General features: G+C 42.0%; 1 protein-coding gene across 1 annotated transcript in view; it reads left to right on the top strand.

Annotated features, from left to right (window-relative positions):
• Slamf1 (signaling lymphocytic activation molecule family member 1) overlaps window positions 1-16,431 on the top strand; it is a 33,618-nt gene that overhangs the window by 15,949 nt on the left and 1,238 nt on the right. The window contains exons 4-6 of the mRNA XM_006990594.4: window positions 4,875-4,967; window positions 8,921-8,994; window positions 15,232-15,327. Of these exons, the coding sequence (XP_006990656.3) occupies window positions 4,875-4,967; window positions 8,921-8,994; window positions 15,232-15,327 (263 nt within the window). The remainder of the gene's footprint in view (window positions 1-4,874; window positions 4,968-8,920; window positions 8,995-15,231; window positions 15,328-16,431) is intronic.

Raw genomic sequence — 16,431 nt, forward strand, 5'->3', positions numbered from 1 at the left:
CACTAATAGTTTTCGTACAGTTAACTCACAGCTAATAGTGGAGGGCTTCGGGGTGGAGACTCATGCCAAGCACTGGCTCCTCTAAATGGTACAGGTGTTTTCAGTCCGTCCACTGAGCTGCCTCTAAGGGGTTTCTGCAGGGGGAAAAAACATCATAACTCTGGTTCAAAGAAAGAGAGAGACACAGAGACAAAGAGAGAGAAAGAAAGAAAGAAAGAAAGAAAGAAAGAAAGAAAGAAAGAAAGAAAGAAAGGAAGGAAGGAAGGAAGGAAGGAAGGAAGGAAGGAAGGAAGGAAGGAAGGAAGGAAGGAAGGAAGGGAAAGGAAAAGGAAAAAGAAAGAGGAAAAAAGTTAAGGTAATGTTGCTTTGTGAATGAAGGGCTTGTGTAGCCAAGAACAAGTTTTATCTGGTTTCTGAGAACCACCATCCTGAGAGGCCTCACTACATGAATGAGCAAAAGGAGAGAGAGTGGGATCTTCCAGTTTGGAAATAGGAGCCCAGGTGGTGTGTTTCGAGCAAACACACTCTTTCCAGCTTCATGTTATCACAAAGCTATATCAAGTAGGTCATTGGTACTTCTTTTGACTCCTGTCTCAGGGAGTTCAGAAAATGACCCAGCATGCTTTCTGAGACCTTCGTATATTTAGCACTCTGATAACTTTCAACAAAAGTATACATGCCAGCTCTCTAAGATCCATTCATATTCAATAATTTAAGTTCCTCATATGTATATGGAGTAACTTCATGCCCTAGATCTGATGGGATGGGGGGCTGCTTAGAAAAAGAATAGGCAAAGAGGACTACCTTTAGAGATTGTCAACCTAAGCAGGACTTCCGTAATTTACTAGATGAAAAACAAAACATCATTTTAAAGAGACTACTACTAAAATTTCTCTTTGGGGGATATGAAGTACTTAAAACATGCTTTAATAGTAATGCTAGAAGACAGACAATGAGCCCCTTCCCCAAGGAACGTTGATGTAGCTGGGATGCTCTGAGGAAGGGGAAGATACTGTTCACGCAGAAACAGAGCAGCTGAGGGAACCGGCGCAGGCCTCTAATCACTGGGGAAGCTGAGACAGGAGGACCACAAGGCTACACAGCACGTTCTAGGCCAGCCTAGCCTCTCAACAAAACAAAACAAGCAAACCAAATGAAAAAGAGGAAAAGAGAAAGGCCTGAGCTTATCAGGTGATGGGTGGAAGCTCCCCATTTCACAGGAGAGTCTGCTCCTTGAGTCCCTTCAGATCCTCCACAGAAGACTGGAACACGTAGATTCTTGGTGTAGAGTTCTTCCATCTTGCCTTTGCTTGATGTAGAAACTGAGGGAGGGATCAGTCCTCCCATGAGAACAGCACAGAGAAGGACCAGTAGAGCAATAGGAACAAGGCCTCGGAGGACCACCAGGAAAACATTTCCAGAAACTGGAAACTGTGCACAACCTGACCCCCACGAGCTAGATGAGCAGCATTGTGTCCATATTTGTCTGAACTCCTCAGGGCTTCAAGTCCTTGATAGTTTCTATATAAATATCATGATTAGCAAAGAGCACCAAGCGGGTGAGCATTAAGTAGAGGCACCTTGGGGCCTGCTACTCAGGTGGGAAAAGCAAGCCATAACCAAATGATAGGATGGGGCTCAGTACCTCTGGACTTCAATGAGGAGAACACTTTTGCACTTGAGAGCAAATTCATTTCCTTTAAGAACTTACTGAAGATGTGTGTGCCAACTACATTCATTGATCATGTGATGGATTCTAGGCATCGCTCTGAACACTTTATTTACATTATTGGGCTGGTTCTTCGGAACAACCCTGTGAACTAAATACTTTTATGCTCCCGTTATTGATGATGAAACAGGCCCTTGGAGGGGATGAAGGACTCCCTGAGACACACAGTTATTAATTAGCACACATGGAGTTGAATCATCTGTCTGGTTTCTGATACCATCAGTTAAAGTGGTTTTGCACCACAGAGGCAGTGGTGGGGAAACACAGGTCCTACCCTATGTCACGTAGACGACACGTGACGCTTGAGGAGAGGACAGAGTGGGGCTGAAATGCTCAGGAAAGGTGACACTGAGGAAGGAAGAGCGGTCTGAGCATAGGGCCTGGGCAGGTGTGGTGGACCGCTGAAGCCTCGTCAGGAAGGGCGGTGTATGTGGAAGGAAGATGGCGCAGAGACAGGCTGGCCTTAGCTCTCCCAGGCACCAGCGTCTGTAGCCACTTTCCTCGTGGGACTCCCATCTCCAGGGGCTGTCACAAGCCTCAGAACCTACAGTTCTCACCTTCCCAGCTGTGCCACTGACATCTTCTGGAACACTTTACATACTTGTTTCCCCAGTGTGAAATGAGTGGGTTGGGCAAACGAAGCATTCTGTACCGTTCCTTTAAGTTTTTTTTTAAGCCAATAGTTTTATTTTTTTTTTTAAATTCACCGATATACATATTTTAAAAGGCAAAGAGAAAAATTAGAATTGATAAAAATATCTTTCAGGATGATGGCCAGATTGCCTCTCCTAGCTGGCAGAAGCTGGTCATTTATGTCACGAGATACAGGCAGCAGGCTGATTTCACCCTCCTGAGTTCCTGGGAAGACACAGGCCTGGTGTTACCACACTGGGGGCCTCAGTCATGTGCCTGTAGTTGTTGACTTGCATGAGTCGGTGGGCAGCAAGGCTGCCGGCAGAAGGCCCGGGGAGGTGAGAAAGGTGGATTTGGCAGGCAAGTCCCCAGGAAAGTCTGCCATCCGTTATTCTCCAGTCTCAAGGCATCACCTTGGTTTTTGGTCTCTTTGTAAATCTCGTATGACATTTAGAAGAAACATTATCTTTGGAAATGATATAAATGGTTGAGGTGTTTGGTCTTAAGTCAGCTTTTGTTATAGACTTCCTCAAGATACACATGTTAGAAGAAGAAAGAGGAACTCTCTCAAAATAGGAAGTGCTACTATCACGATTTGCTGGACCAGTACCATGGTTTGTGAAAGAAGCTTAGACTGCTGCCCCTGCTTTTCTCCTTGGACTGGGGAGTTTTCTCTGTGTGTCCCTAGTACTGACAGCAAAACATCTGAGCCAGTTAGACTTCCGGTCAGACATACATGCACACATACATACATACATACATACATACATACATACATACATACATACACATACATACACAGAGGGTTCTCAGCCATCATGTACCATTCAGGGTGTCATGCAGAGTGAGAGGCTCATAGCTGCCTTCACACTCTATGTGTTATACAAAGCCAACTCTCTGCTTACCCATGTTTCTTCATTCACTCATTTATTCATTTTTAAGGCAGGATCTCACTCCGCAGCCTGGGCTGCCCTTGAACTTCCAGCCCTTCTATTTCAGCCTTCTGAGTGGTGGGACGAGAGGCGTGAACCACCACACCTAGGTCCTCTCCTTTTTGGCTCAAGGCTGTTGAAGTTGGTATTTGGCAGGGTTAAAACAGAGTTTACTTGAGGAAGAGAGTCTGTCATTGCTATGAGATTCCTTGTGATTAGCTGTATGGAGAGTCTAGGAAGAAAAGAATTCTTTTAAGACCAGAAAGAAACTACTGAGTAGCTGAGGGGCTGGAGACTTTTATCAGTTTCGTGGGATATCTGTCTATATTCTTGTGAGTTCTATAAACATTGTGTCTGCAATCACTCTGTTCCTTCCTAACCCACTTAGTTCTTCCTTTCACCTTCTGACGTATCCCTCAAAGGTTCAACAACCAGCACGTTTGTTTATTTGTATGTATTTATACTTCTGGGTAGGGTGTTTTTAAACCCACTTTTCTTTCACAAACACTTTTATAAAGTGTCCCTACGTGTTTGTGTTAATACCTGTTACTGCATTTGTTTCTTTGGTAACACTAGAACTTGGTTCACTACTTAGAAACCTGGTGCTTCAAATGGGACCTCACTGCTCACTCCAAGTCCAGGAGTCTCTCTGACTCCCAGGCAGCTTATCTTGAGTGGTCAGCCATGCTTCCTCTCCTATTCCTGGCTCTAGTTCCTCATATTCTTCATGCCGTTTCCTTGCTTATAAAATGGAAATAATAAAAGTACCCACGCCTTAGCATTGTTCTGATTAAATACATTACTGTACAGGGTTCACTATTTAAAGCATCTGACTGTGAGGACTTAGCAACTGACCCCCACTATGTTAGTGAGCCATATATCTTGGTGATTGAGACAAAGGCCTTATTCACTCTTTTCCAAAGTGGTGTTCTTGATTTAAAAGAATTCAGCACAGTGGCTAGAGGAGAGAAAGCTACAGAATTTGGCTCTATGATTTCAAGCCTCAGTTAGCTTTGCCAATTTAAAATATGACAACTGACGGGAAAAGCTATATGCTTTTCTTTTAGTTGGAGTCCGGTGGGTTCAACACAGTCATTTGCATTTAAAGGCAATAATAGCGCTATTGTATTTATTTTTTTAAGAAGAAAATCAGATTTCTTCCTCCCAGTTGTCTCATGGGAGTAGTTTGGGGGCATGGGGACAAGCACACGGGACCGTCACATCCCTTTTACCAAAAATGGATGCATAATGCTTCAGAAGTTTAAAAATGGAGAAGCAGAGCAAGAGGTTGATTTAGGAGAGAGAAGACAAGTTAATTTTAGACAAGTGGTTGTTAAAGAGAAAATAAAGCATTTTATTTAGAAACATCTTTATGAAATTAGAAATGTGAAAGTCGGGTATAGTAAGTGAGGTGAGGGTAATCTTAATGGTCTAAAGCTGGTCTCTAAAGCCATGTAAACAAATGTCTCCCTGGGGAGGCAGATACAGAAACAGAGCACGAGGCGCAGTCTTCTCACTTCTGGGTGGGGTATTTTTAAACCCACAGTGCATCTGAGATTGTCCTTTGACTTTTCTTTCAGAATCAAGCTCATGGATGCCATACACTGCTGTACCATTAGTGGTCATGATCACTGTCCTGATTTCCACGGCAGTAATAATGTTGAAAAAACAAGGTAGGTCTGGCAAGAAAGGGATTCTTACTGGGCCTCCAGTGGTAAGCAGAATAGATCTTACACAAGCGCAGGTCGCTCTCACTATAAGCACAGACTCAACATCACTATTGCTTTCTGCCTGGGACCCCCTGTAAAAAAATACTGACTCAATAATACATCCTCACTCAATTCTACCCAATTCTAGTCTGTTGAGTCCCTGTACCAGGTTAAGGGAATCAGTAGAGGAAAGAGCCACAAGTGTCTAATGTGGAAGACATTATGCAGATAATTTAAATTCAGCACTGAGGTTTGACTTATACAGAAGTCTAATGGAATCGAAACAGGAGGCACACTCTACTAATACTTACTAGAGAAGAGAATTCAGAGAACTCTTGGATCCATGAAACATGTCCCCGGGTGGACCAAAAGCAGTAAGGCTGTGGTTCCAAGTTTAAAAGCTTGATCTTTTCTTCCAAATTGTCCTATGATTCACTATTTCAGGGCCATGTGCACCCTCAGCCATACTGACTCCCACTCACCCATCTGGATCAGAGCATCCTGACTCAAACACCCTGGTTGGCCTTCCCTTGGGGAGCACAGAACACTACGCTTGTCTCATCACCGAGCTGACACCGAGCTCATGCCATTCTCAAGCAGATCAGTGTGATCCACACACAGTCTTCTTAGAAAAGCCCTTACCTCAGCACATTGAGGTTGGTTTTGCTTATATAAGATGTGGAGCACAGCACAGAAGCCTACCTCTATCTCATTTCCTCCATCGAAGAGTTCACCGAGACAGTGAGGGGAGGGGGGAGTTATTCAGATAAAACTTCTGTTGAGAGCTTAGGGCCTGGGAGTGGATCCACTTAATGTTCTTTATAAGAAAAGAGTGAGAAAACGAGGCTGAGAAAACAGATGAAGTTTCCCACATTAGCCTAGCTAGCGAAGGTATGCTCTCCTTCCACACACATTCCTCACTGCATTCTGCTCAGCACATGGCTGAGCTCTGAGGGAGCAGTACTTCCCTTCCCACCAAAGCCCTCTTCCCCCACCCTCAAAACACATCCCAGCTTTTCCAGGCACCATTTACACCTTGTAACCCAGTACCATACAAACCTATGCCAAAAATCTACATTCAGTTGCTGCGCACACCACAAAACATTGCTCAAGAGATTCTGTTGGCAACGTGTAGTGGTATCTTCTCCAGAATCCTGCCTGACTCTGAAGAGTTTTAAGGTGGTTCTGGCAAGTTCATCTCCAGGAGAACACACTAGTCACAAGTGTGGACATTGGGTAGTGTGCAATGAGACAAGTCTAGACTAACAGCTGTTTTCAAGTCTGAGGCAGGACGATCACTCCAGCCTGTGGATTCTGCATCAGCCCTGAGCAATATAGTAAAACCCCATCCCCAAATACACAAATGAACGCATGGGACTTAGACAACCTCCAAGTGCAGATTTTGCCACCAATGATCTGTGTAACCAAACAAACTTTCCACCAACTGCAAAGTGAGGATAGTATGCCTTTTGTGGTATTACAGAAAACACACAGTGGTTTTCCTGGATGATACATATGTATACACATACGTCTTTAGATAAATAAATCTCTTGATGTTAGTGGATCAATGTTTAAGTCTTAAGCCCCACAGGGGACTATCCCAGGAGATTCTAGAAACAATACTTACAGCAGGCTTAAAGTTCTTGAAGTTATGGTCACATTAGACAATTTGTTGCTTCATGTGAGAGCTAAAAAAACAAAAATGGTTTATGCTCTGGTTTTACAACTACAGTATGTAAAGAACCCCATTGAGATGATTTAACCTGTTCAATGCAGCACAGTACATGCCAATGCTAGTTCTAAGGCTAAGATCTAGGGCTCAGATCTTTTTCATTATATCCAAAGACTTGGCTGACTTCAAGTCAAGTTGAGCTGGCTCCTCAAAATCTGTTTCTGTACTGAAAAAGAGGAGAAAGAGAGGAAGGGAGGGAGGGAGGCAGAGAGAGAGAGAGAGAGAGAGAGAGAGAGAGAGAGAGAGAGAGAGAGAGAGAGAGAGAATCTAAATTATCTTGATTCAGTGGTCTTTTTTATTATAGGGACAGTCCTACCCATTCTAAACTTCATCCTGATCTGGCCTGCAAAGTTGAAAGTTCTTGGAGTCTAGTCTCAATTTGTATCCCAGGCTGCACCTAGGAGGGGGCTGGGCAAGCAGGTCTCACTTTGAACACTAGTGGATCTGAAATCAAAGAATAGTATCTCATAGAAATACTTCACACCCTCCTACTACCCCAGCTGTTTCTGAGAACCTGAGAGCCCTACCCTCCAATTTTTCTTTTTCTCTCTCTGTCTCTGCCTGCCTCTCTCTCTCTCTCTCTCTCTCTCTCTCACACACACACACACACACACACACACACACACACACACACACACACGTAAGATTAGAACCATCAGGCATGCCATACCCACCAAGGAAAATCACACTGATTTCATTGTAATTCCTTGAACTTCCCCAGGAACTGCCTACCATTTCCTCACCGAGAACCACACCCTCAATTGACACCCCCACCACACTCACGTTACAGGACTAGGTATTTCTCCTCCAAACCAAAGTGAATTATTAGAGCTATTCTCTCAGTGGTGTGCTTCCCGGCTTTTGAAGAGGAGAAATGAATTAAAGTTAAGCAAGTTTGTCCTAAAGTCTATGGTTTCTTCTGGGCTGAGCTTCCATGGTCTGCGCCTAGATCTTGCCACAGTCCCTTGAAAGTCCTGTGCGGGTCAGTCCCTTCTTTTCCCCATCCTCACCTGTACGTGAGGCATCCAAGGGAAGTGGTTCAGTGTTAGAAAAGGTGAAGAGGGCCACTGTGGCATCACGAAGAGCCTTCTGAACACATTTGAAGTGACAAGGTCAAGTTATAGCGACACATGAGTAGAATGGCACCATTTGTGTGAAAAAGAGGAAAACCTATAACTTAAATCCCATATCTAAAACTGTGCCATCCAATATTTAATTGAACTACTATTAAGTAGCCATTTCTCGATTTCACTTGTCACACAGTTCAAGAGCTCACCACTTGTGGCTATTAGTCTATGCAGAGGGAACATTTATGTCTTCACAGAAAGTACTCTATTGCCCAGAGATGGACATATGGAAAACTTTTTTAATTGGTTACTTCTGGGAATGAAATGAAGTTGGTTAATGAAGGAGAAGAAGTTATATGTTATAACCTAATGTATTTCTATCTAATTTGAATTTTTATGACGAGGAGTTTCTTATCATTTAAAAAGGAAAACTGAAATGTCAGCTAAAAACTAAACTGCTTCACAACTCATCAATTTACAGAGGGCCCAGGCTCTGGGCTGGTTTTCTAGACTGTGAACAGAAGAATGACACCACTGAACTGTTTTCCAGACACTTTCAAGTGGATCATCCCACCTACTGCACCATCCCACACACACTAGCAAGCCCTCCAGAAATAGGGAGATGAGAGAGCTGTGAGTGAAGCAACATGTTACCAGATGGAGAATAAGAGAAGCGCTATAAATAGCCAGCAGTGGCCTCAGAAAACCTAGAACCCTGTTAGGGGAGCAGAAACACACAAAAAATAAGAGATTAAAGTAACTGAATTGTACAGCGATTAAATAGCACCCAAAGCCGGGAGTCGCAGCACATCCTGGACATTTGCTATCTGCTAGTGTAACTGGTGTAAACGCTTTGCAAGTATTATCTCATTTGTTTCTACAATAGTCTCATGAGAAAGGCATTTCGAATTCCGTTTGATGGTAGGGACACAGGTCTAGGCAGATGAAGTAACCAATCCAATGCTATAAACAAGTGCATGGAGGCTGGGAACTAGCGCATCCTTCTTATGGCAGTGCTGGGGGAAATAAGTAGAAAGGGGAGAGGAAAGGCCAGACAGGACTGAGCTGGGGGCTCACGCTGAGGACTAGAGGAGGGTAACCACTGTGCTTCTTCACAGGTAAAAAAAACCACTGCCAGCCACCAGTGGAAGAAAAGAGCCTAACTATTTATGCCCAAGTGCAGAAATCAGTGGTAAGTTCTATGCTCTTCTTGGGGCTTTCTATCATAGTTCCTACAGGATTCCTGTCTGGGCCACCTTGAACACATCCATGGTTCTGCAGGGGTTCTAGAGCAGATGGAATTAGGGAAGCAGAAGTCAAGAATCAGAGCTCCCCTAAAAGTTATTGAACCTGTATCACTAGAACTCTATATTGTTTGAAATAATGGAAAACACTGGGCAATCTGGGTCATGTGCTTCTTCATAATAATGAGATGAAGTTTGTAAACACATGACCGCAGACTCTTTGAAGCTCTGGCATTCTAGGAGTCTATACTACATGTCCTCAGACTCCCTTCCTGAAGGGTGCAGGCTTGGGGAAAGAAGGGGAGGTGTGAAAATGCTATTGTGTGGCATGCTGGCCTGATCCAAATGAAGGCATCTGCATGGTACAATCAGAAGGAGAAACGGAGGCTCTTGAGGATTCCAGTCAGTGCAGGGTTCAAACGAAAGGTGACATGTTGAATGGAGTGGAGAGAGAAACAAAACTGAGGTAGCATGACCACTGAACTAAGAAGGGGGTGATGGGAAAACATGAGACATGATGGAGTCAGGGAACAGACATGTTAGCAGTTCGAGATAGGGAGCCTACAGGATCCTCATTAAATACTGCTATCTTCCAGACATAGTTGGTTTTAGGGGATTTTTAAGCTCATAATTGGGCCATTTGGGATGGTGGGGGAAACATATCCTTGAGTAAAGATTATGAGGGTAAAGGTAATTGCATAATAATACTTTCATAAATTCATTTCTGAGGACCAGAAGGCAGTCCTGGGCTGATCTCTTTTTGCTGACCGTGATGGTCTGATGGGTTTATTATGCCATTGTCTTAGGGCTTTCTTGCTGTGAAGAGACACCATGACCACAGCAACTCTTATAAAGGAAAACATTTCATTGAGGCTAGCTTATAGTTCAGAGGTTTAGTCCATTATTATCATAGTGGGACATGGCGGCATGCAGGTAGACATGAAGCAGGAAAAGATCTACATCTTGATCTGCAGGCAACAGGAGTGGTCTGTCTCACTGGGCATGGCTTGAGTATATATAAGACTTCAAAGCCTGCCTCTACAACGACACACTTTCTCCAGCAAGGCCACACCTCCGAATAATGCCGCTCCATATGGGGGCTATTTTCTTTCAAATCACCACAATCATCATAGACTCCTATTAAGAACATACCTCCATTTAAAGACATGAGAACCCCCAATGGCACCCTCTCACCTAAATGTTTGCTTAGCTGAGGCAGAGTGTGTCTTTTAGAATTTGCTTCTCAAGAATTACAAAATGAAAAAAGTTAGGATTGCATCAAACCTATTGACCTACTTGAGAAGGAATTGCGTCTTTCAATTTGAGTCTTCCACCGTAAAACGCCAACCACATGAAGCAACAGAATATGGCCAGTTCCTCCAGAAAACCTCTGTACTGCAACTCCCCGACTCCTCCCCAGAGATCACCACTATCCTGGCTTCTAGAAATACGAATGATATATTTCTTTTCTTGAGCCTCATAAAAATAGAGTCTGTCAGTATTTTTTCTGGCGTCTGGTCATAAATTCATGCGCGTCTTTGAACTCAGGATGCATACATTCTCATTGGTTTATCAATGTGTAAATATGCTGTTTTGCAATATATTTAATCCAGTTGATTATTAATGAGCATCTGGCTATTTCCAGTTTAAGGTCATCATGAAAATTACAGTACTGAAATTCATATGAATGTCTTCTGGTGAATATATCTACATGTTTTTATTGGCCACATACTGAGAAGCAGATTTGCTGAATGATAGAGTATATGGATTCTCCAATTGACTGTTTAAGGCCAAATTGTTCTTCAAAGTGGGTGTCAATTTACTTTTCTAGTAAACGAGTTTTAATAGTTATATATGCTAGCCAAATTTTTTTGCTATCAGCCCTTTTATTTTATCCATACTAATGGAGGGTCTTATGGCTTTGTTTTTCTGGTAACAACTTTTCATGTTTATTGCCATACTAAAATCACCCAACTCAAATCTCATACTCATTTATCTTTGAGTTTTAGGCCTTTTTAACAAATGAGTATAAACAAAAAAGCCATTTTAGAGTTAAGCCCTTTAGAGGTTAGATCCATATCGTGTGTGGATTTCCTTTGTAATTTCTCAGCAAAACCTACTGATAAAGAACATTTCTTAATGTCATGCTAGAGCAATTTGGTAACCTCTTCCTTTACAATTATTACTTCTTATAACATTTTTGAGAAATTTTTCTCAGTGCTAGGTAATAAAAATATTCTTCTGGCATCCTCTTTCACATTTATTTATTATATACTTGGGAAATATTTCTGAGTTTGGTGTAAGAGGAGCCAAGTTTCATTTTTTTCCCACATGGATATATTCTACTGGTCATTTGTTGCACAGAATATTCCCTGACTGCATGTCCTATTCATTTTAATTTGAGGGTACGTGTATGCAGAGCTCTATTTGATGTTCTGTGTTCTGCTCCATTGCCCACTGGGCCAACTGTCTTGATTAGAGATAAATTGTGATAACTGATAAAAATGAGTCTTCCCATTTGTTCTTTTTCTTCCAGAGTTTTTGACCAATTCTAGTGCTTTGATATATAGTTTGAAATCAGTTTGTTAAACCCCTCTCACCAAATCTTGCTATAATGGAAATTAGCACCAATTAGACCATTGAGGAGAGGAAATAGCTTTAATATTTTGAATCTTTCTCTATCCTCTCTGTACATCTTATTTCTCTAAATGATGCTTTATAGTTTTCCAACTAAGACTGTATCATTCTAATTTGTTGATTGGAGTTTTATACTTTGGTATATTGTCAACATTGCCTTTTTCAAAAATTTTAGTTTCTAGCTATTTACTATTGACATACCTTTTTTTTAAAAATATTGACTTTGTGTTTGCAACGCTGCTGAATTGATTTATAAGTTCTTGCATTTGTTTGCAGATGACTGTTTTTTTCCTACACCACTGTATCATCTCTAAAGTGTTGGCTTTTCTTTTTTTGTTTATAAACCACATAGCCCTACCTGATTTCCTTTGGCCTACTTCACTGGCTGGGCTTTCACACATGGTGGTGAACAGAAGTAATGACACAGACATTCCTGTAAAACTCCAGATTTGAAAGGAAAGACTTTACTACGCCAGCATTAAGCATACAGTTTGCTAAAGTTTTCCTAGTGAGCTTTTTTACCGCTTTAGACATATTGTCAGGGCCTAGAGATTACTCAAGGGTTAGGAGTGTATACTGTTTTTGTAGAGCACTTGGGTTCAGGTCCCAGTCTGGTAGCTTGCATCCACCTGCCACACCAGCTCCAGGGCATGTGACGCCCTCTGCAGCTACTTGCTCTCATGTACATGAACCTCCACACAGTCAGCATCCCCCCAACACACATATAATAAAAATAAAATAAATCGAAAATAATATTATCAGGCTAGGCACGGAAGTCTATGCCTGTAATCTTAGCAGTTAGGAGGCAGTGGCAAGAGGATGGCAAATTCAAGGCTAGCCTGGTCGATGTAAAAAGTTTCAAATCAACATGGGCTACCTACCTGCCTCAAAAATTAAATGAAGAAGAGAGAGAGAGAGAGAGAGAGAGAGAGAGAGAGAGAGAGAGAGAGAGAGAGAGAGAGAGAATACTGGAATATTGTATTGTCTGGGGCTAGTGCTTGCTGGCAGTTCCAGTGCTGGAAGAGAGGGGTGGGGCGCAATTGTCTTCTATTCTGGGTCTGCTGGACAGTTTATCACAAGCTGATGTCCTGTGTTATCAACACTCTTCTTGCACCTGTTGAGATGCTGAGAGAACCTTCTGATTGCCTTTCCCTCATTTATCTGCCCCTGTAGGAGTCAAACCTATTTTGCACGCCTGGAGTGGAACAAATTTAGTTGGTCCTTTAAAATATTGCTGGATTTTGTCTCCCTAACATTTTGTTCAAAGTGTGCCTTCCGTACACACACACACACACACACACACACACACACACACACACACACACACACACACACACTTAGTTTCTGGGTAAAACTGGCCTGTCATTCTTCTTCCTCATAACAACTTCGTGAGGTTTTGATATCGTGATTACGCTAACCTTACCAACGGATGAGGCTGTGTTCTTTAGGTTAGACTGCCATAGCAAATCATTACCAACTAAATGGTTTAAACAACAAGAATTTCGTTTACTTCGGTTCTGGAGATCACAAATCCAAAATGAAAGTAGCATACTGGCAGGCCCCCAAACCCTCGGAGATCTCTTGGGATCAGCCCTTACCTCCGTGTGATCTGATGGCTCCCAACCTGAGCAGCTGTTGGTTTGTGGTTGTACCCCCATCTCTGCCTCCATCTTCAGGCTTTTCTGTCTGGGCCTCTGCCTCCTCCTTTCCATCTCCGAGGACATCCTTCCTCATCTGAATGTGGGCCCACTCTGACTCAGTCACCTCACCTTCACATAAACCTATGTTATGTTAAGGTGAGTTATCTTAAGATACATAAGATATCTTATGTATCTTATCTACACCTCTGCCTCGGCCTTAAGGCCACACAGTGACACACCCTGACTCTGGTGGCATGTATCTTTCTTTTGGTGACTGCAGTTCAGCTCACCAACAGATGTGTTTTCTCTCTGTGACTCTCTGGAAATGTTTGGGTGGGATTGATCATATTTCTCCCCTTCTGTTTTTGGCAGAACTTATTGGTGAAAGTCTGAGATTGGAGTTTCTTTGATGGAGGATTTTTTAATTATATTTTTATCATTCAACTTTATTCTGTGTTGCACTAGTATTTAAATAACTATTTTCTCTATTTTTAGTGGCTATCTTAGAAATTATAAAATACATACCTGACTTCTTTGTTTCTAGTTTTCGTTTGTTTGTGTTTTTGGTTTTGTGGGTTTTTTTTTTTTATTGATGTTGTTTTGTTTTTTGAGACATGGTTTCTAGCCTTGTCTGTCCTAGAACTAGCTGTGTAGATTAGGCTGGCCTCAAACTTACAGGAATTCACCTGCCTCTGTCTCCCAAATGCTGGGATTAAAGGCATACGCCACCACTGTCCAGTACATCCCTGACTTACTAACATACATTTGCTGCTTTTATTTTTCAGACTCCAGTACAAGACTTTAACTACACTATACTTTTTCACCTTGATTTATGTTCTATTTTTATTGTTTTTTTAATTTATATGTATTTTAAATATATAAGATATTATTGCTTTACATATCAATATGTGCAGACTTACCCTCATCCTTACAATTTCCTTCATTTTTAATTCCAGCACTCAGAAGGCAGAGGCAGGTGGATCTCTATGAGTTTGAGGCCAACTTTATCTACACTGGGAGTTCCAGTCCAGTCAAGGATACACAGACCATGTCTCAAAAAACAAAAACAGAACATAATAACATAGAAAATTAAACAACTGTTGGTTATCTAGCAGGAACCACTCCAGGACTTATCATGCCTCCTACCTTACACTGCTATTTCAATGGTTTCCATTCACAAAGAGTAGCAAAAATAAGTTATATACCTAATGTAGCTCCAATGTGGTATCCCTGGAAATGTGAAGATCAGTGCCTCTAACTGAAGACATGAGAAACAAAAATGTGCTACGATGTTAAAATTGTGTTTAAAGTAATTCCTTATACCTAGATAAAAATCTTAAAGGGAAATTCAACAGCATTTTTTTTTTTAGTGATGTTTTAGTACAGGTGATTTTTAGCACAATCTTCTTTGTAAAATTTCCCAATTGAATTAGAACATATAAGTTATTTACCCCACCTTTCATCCCTACATTTACATCTGGTCACCCTAAAATTCTCGTAACCAAGAGGAGAAGCAAAGGGTGCATCTGTGAATAAAAGTTGATTAATAAACTGTTTCCATCTGCTCTTCACCTGTCTCATCCCCAATCAAAAATTTTTCATTAAATTACATTTTTCTACAAACTGTGGTATCTAAAAAATGTACAACGAGTGAGATGAACGTCTCTTTTCTGAAACGCTAACAAGGGATGAAGTTGCCTTGGAAGGTTGTAAGCCCCAAGATGTCATTCTGGGAGTGGCTATCAAAGTGAACTCTGGGGAAGTTTGGGAGAATTCTCACCAGGGAGGAAGTCACAGCAGGCAACCAAGGAGCTTTTGAACTTGAACTGCTTTTCCAGCTGCATGGGGAAAGTTGGATGGGACCCAGCTTTTTGCTCAACTAATTTGTTTCCTTTGCTTCTCTTGTAGCCTCCAGAGAAGAAACTTGATGATGCCCTGACAGATCAGGACCCCTGCACAACCATTTATGTGGCTGCCACAGAGCCTGCCCCAGAGTCTGACCAGGTGAGCATCTCTGCCCCTCTTCACTGGATGTATGGTGAGAGGCAGAGAAGAAGGGGATGAGGGTTTTTGTTGTTTATTTATTTTAGGGTAGAGATGAAGTGAATCATATTGGTGAGCTGTGGACTAGGAGAATAGTCTAGACCACACAAGCAGCAAGGAATACTTTGGAGCCATGGTTAGTTAGGACTTGTACAAAAATCCTTCATTCGAGCTCACAGGCTGTGAGCCACTATCCACTGACTAGTGTTTTTCTGAGAGTCATCAAAGGACTATATGTAAAATACCTGGTATGCTTGTTAAAAAACAATAAACAGGTACCACTTCTCTCATCCACATTTGGATCTCACTAACCCCCTATAAGAACTCAATAATTTAGACCTCTTTTGACTTCCCCAAACTGTACCCCAGGACTGACAGCAAGTAGGAAAAGAGGAAGATGGAGAGGGAGAAAATAATTGCTGAAGAATATTCAATGATGGGTATTTTGATTGTCAGCTTGATTGGATTAAGAGGTACCTAAGAATTGGTAAAGCACACCTTTGGGTGTGTCTGTGAGGACATTTCCAGGGGCAATAGATGGTGAAGGTTCTTACCTGATTAACGGGTTCCTAATCCATGATGTACTACTCATAATACAATCATACTGTTAGGAAGTGGTGAGTCCTAGCTGGAGGGAGGAGCCTACCCATTGTGTCCTTAAAAGAAGATATATGTTGCTCTGGTCTCTTTTGGTATCCCTCTTTACTGTTTCCTATCTGCCATGATGTGAGCTCTCTTGTCTTTTTTTTTTTCCCTCTGACTCTCCTTGCCCTATGGGAGATCTGTTATATTTCTGTGACCAAAATACCTGAGTGAATAACTTGAAGGGAGATTATTTTCGGCTTCCAGTTTCATAAGATTTGGTCTATCCTGTGGGGAAAATGTGGCAGAGCATGGCATGGCAGATGTCCTGATTTAAAGGAGTTTCTTCCAAAGGAGAAAAGGGAAGAGAAGGGAGGGCAGGTCAAGGCCAGTCTTCAGGTAACTGTGGAAAATCTCTCATTTCCCTGATGGCACACTTATGCTTGGAAGAGAGATATAGCACCATTTGTAGGTAGACACTTG

The sequence above is a fragment of the Peromyscus maniculatus genome, chromosome 11 (assembly GCF_049852395.1).
Source record: "Peromyscus maniculatus bairdii isolate BWxNUB_F1_BW_parent chromosome 11, HU_Pman_BW_mat_3.1, whole genome shotgun sequence".
Classification (NCBI taxonomy): domain Eukaryota; kingdom Metazoa; phylum Chordata; class Mammalia; order Rodentia; family Cricetidae; genus Peromyscus; species Peromyscus maniculatus.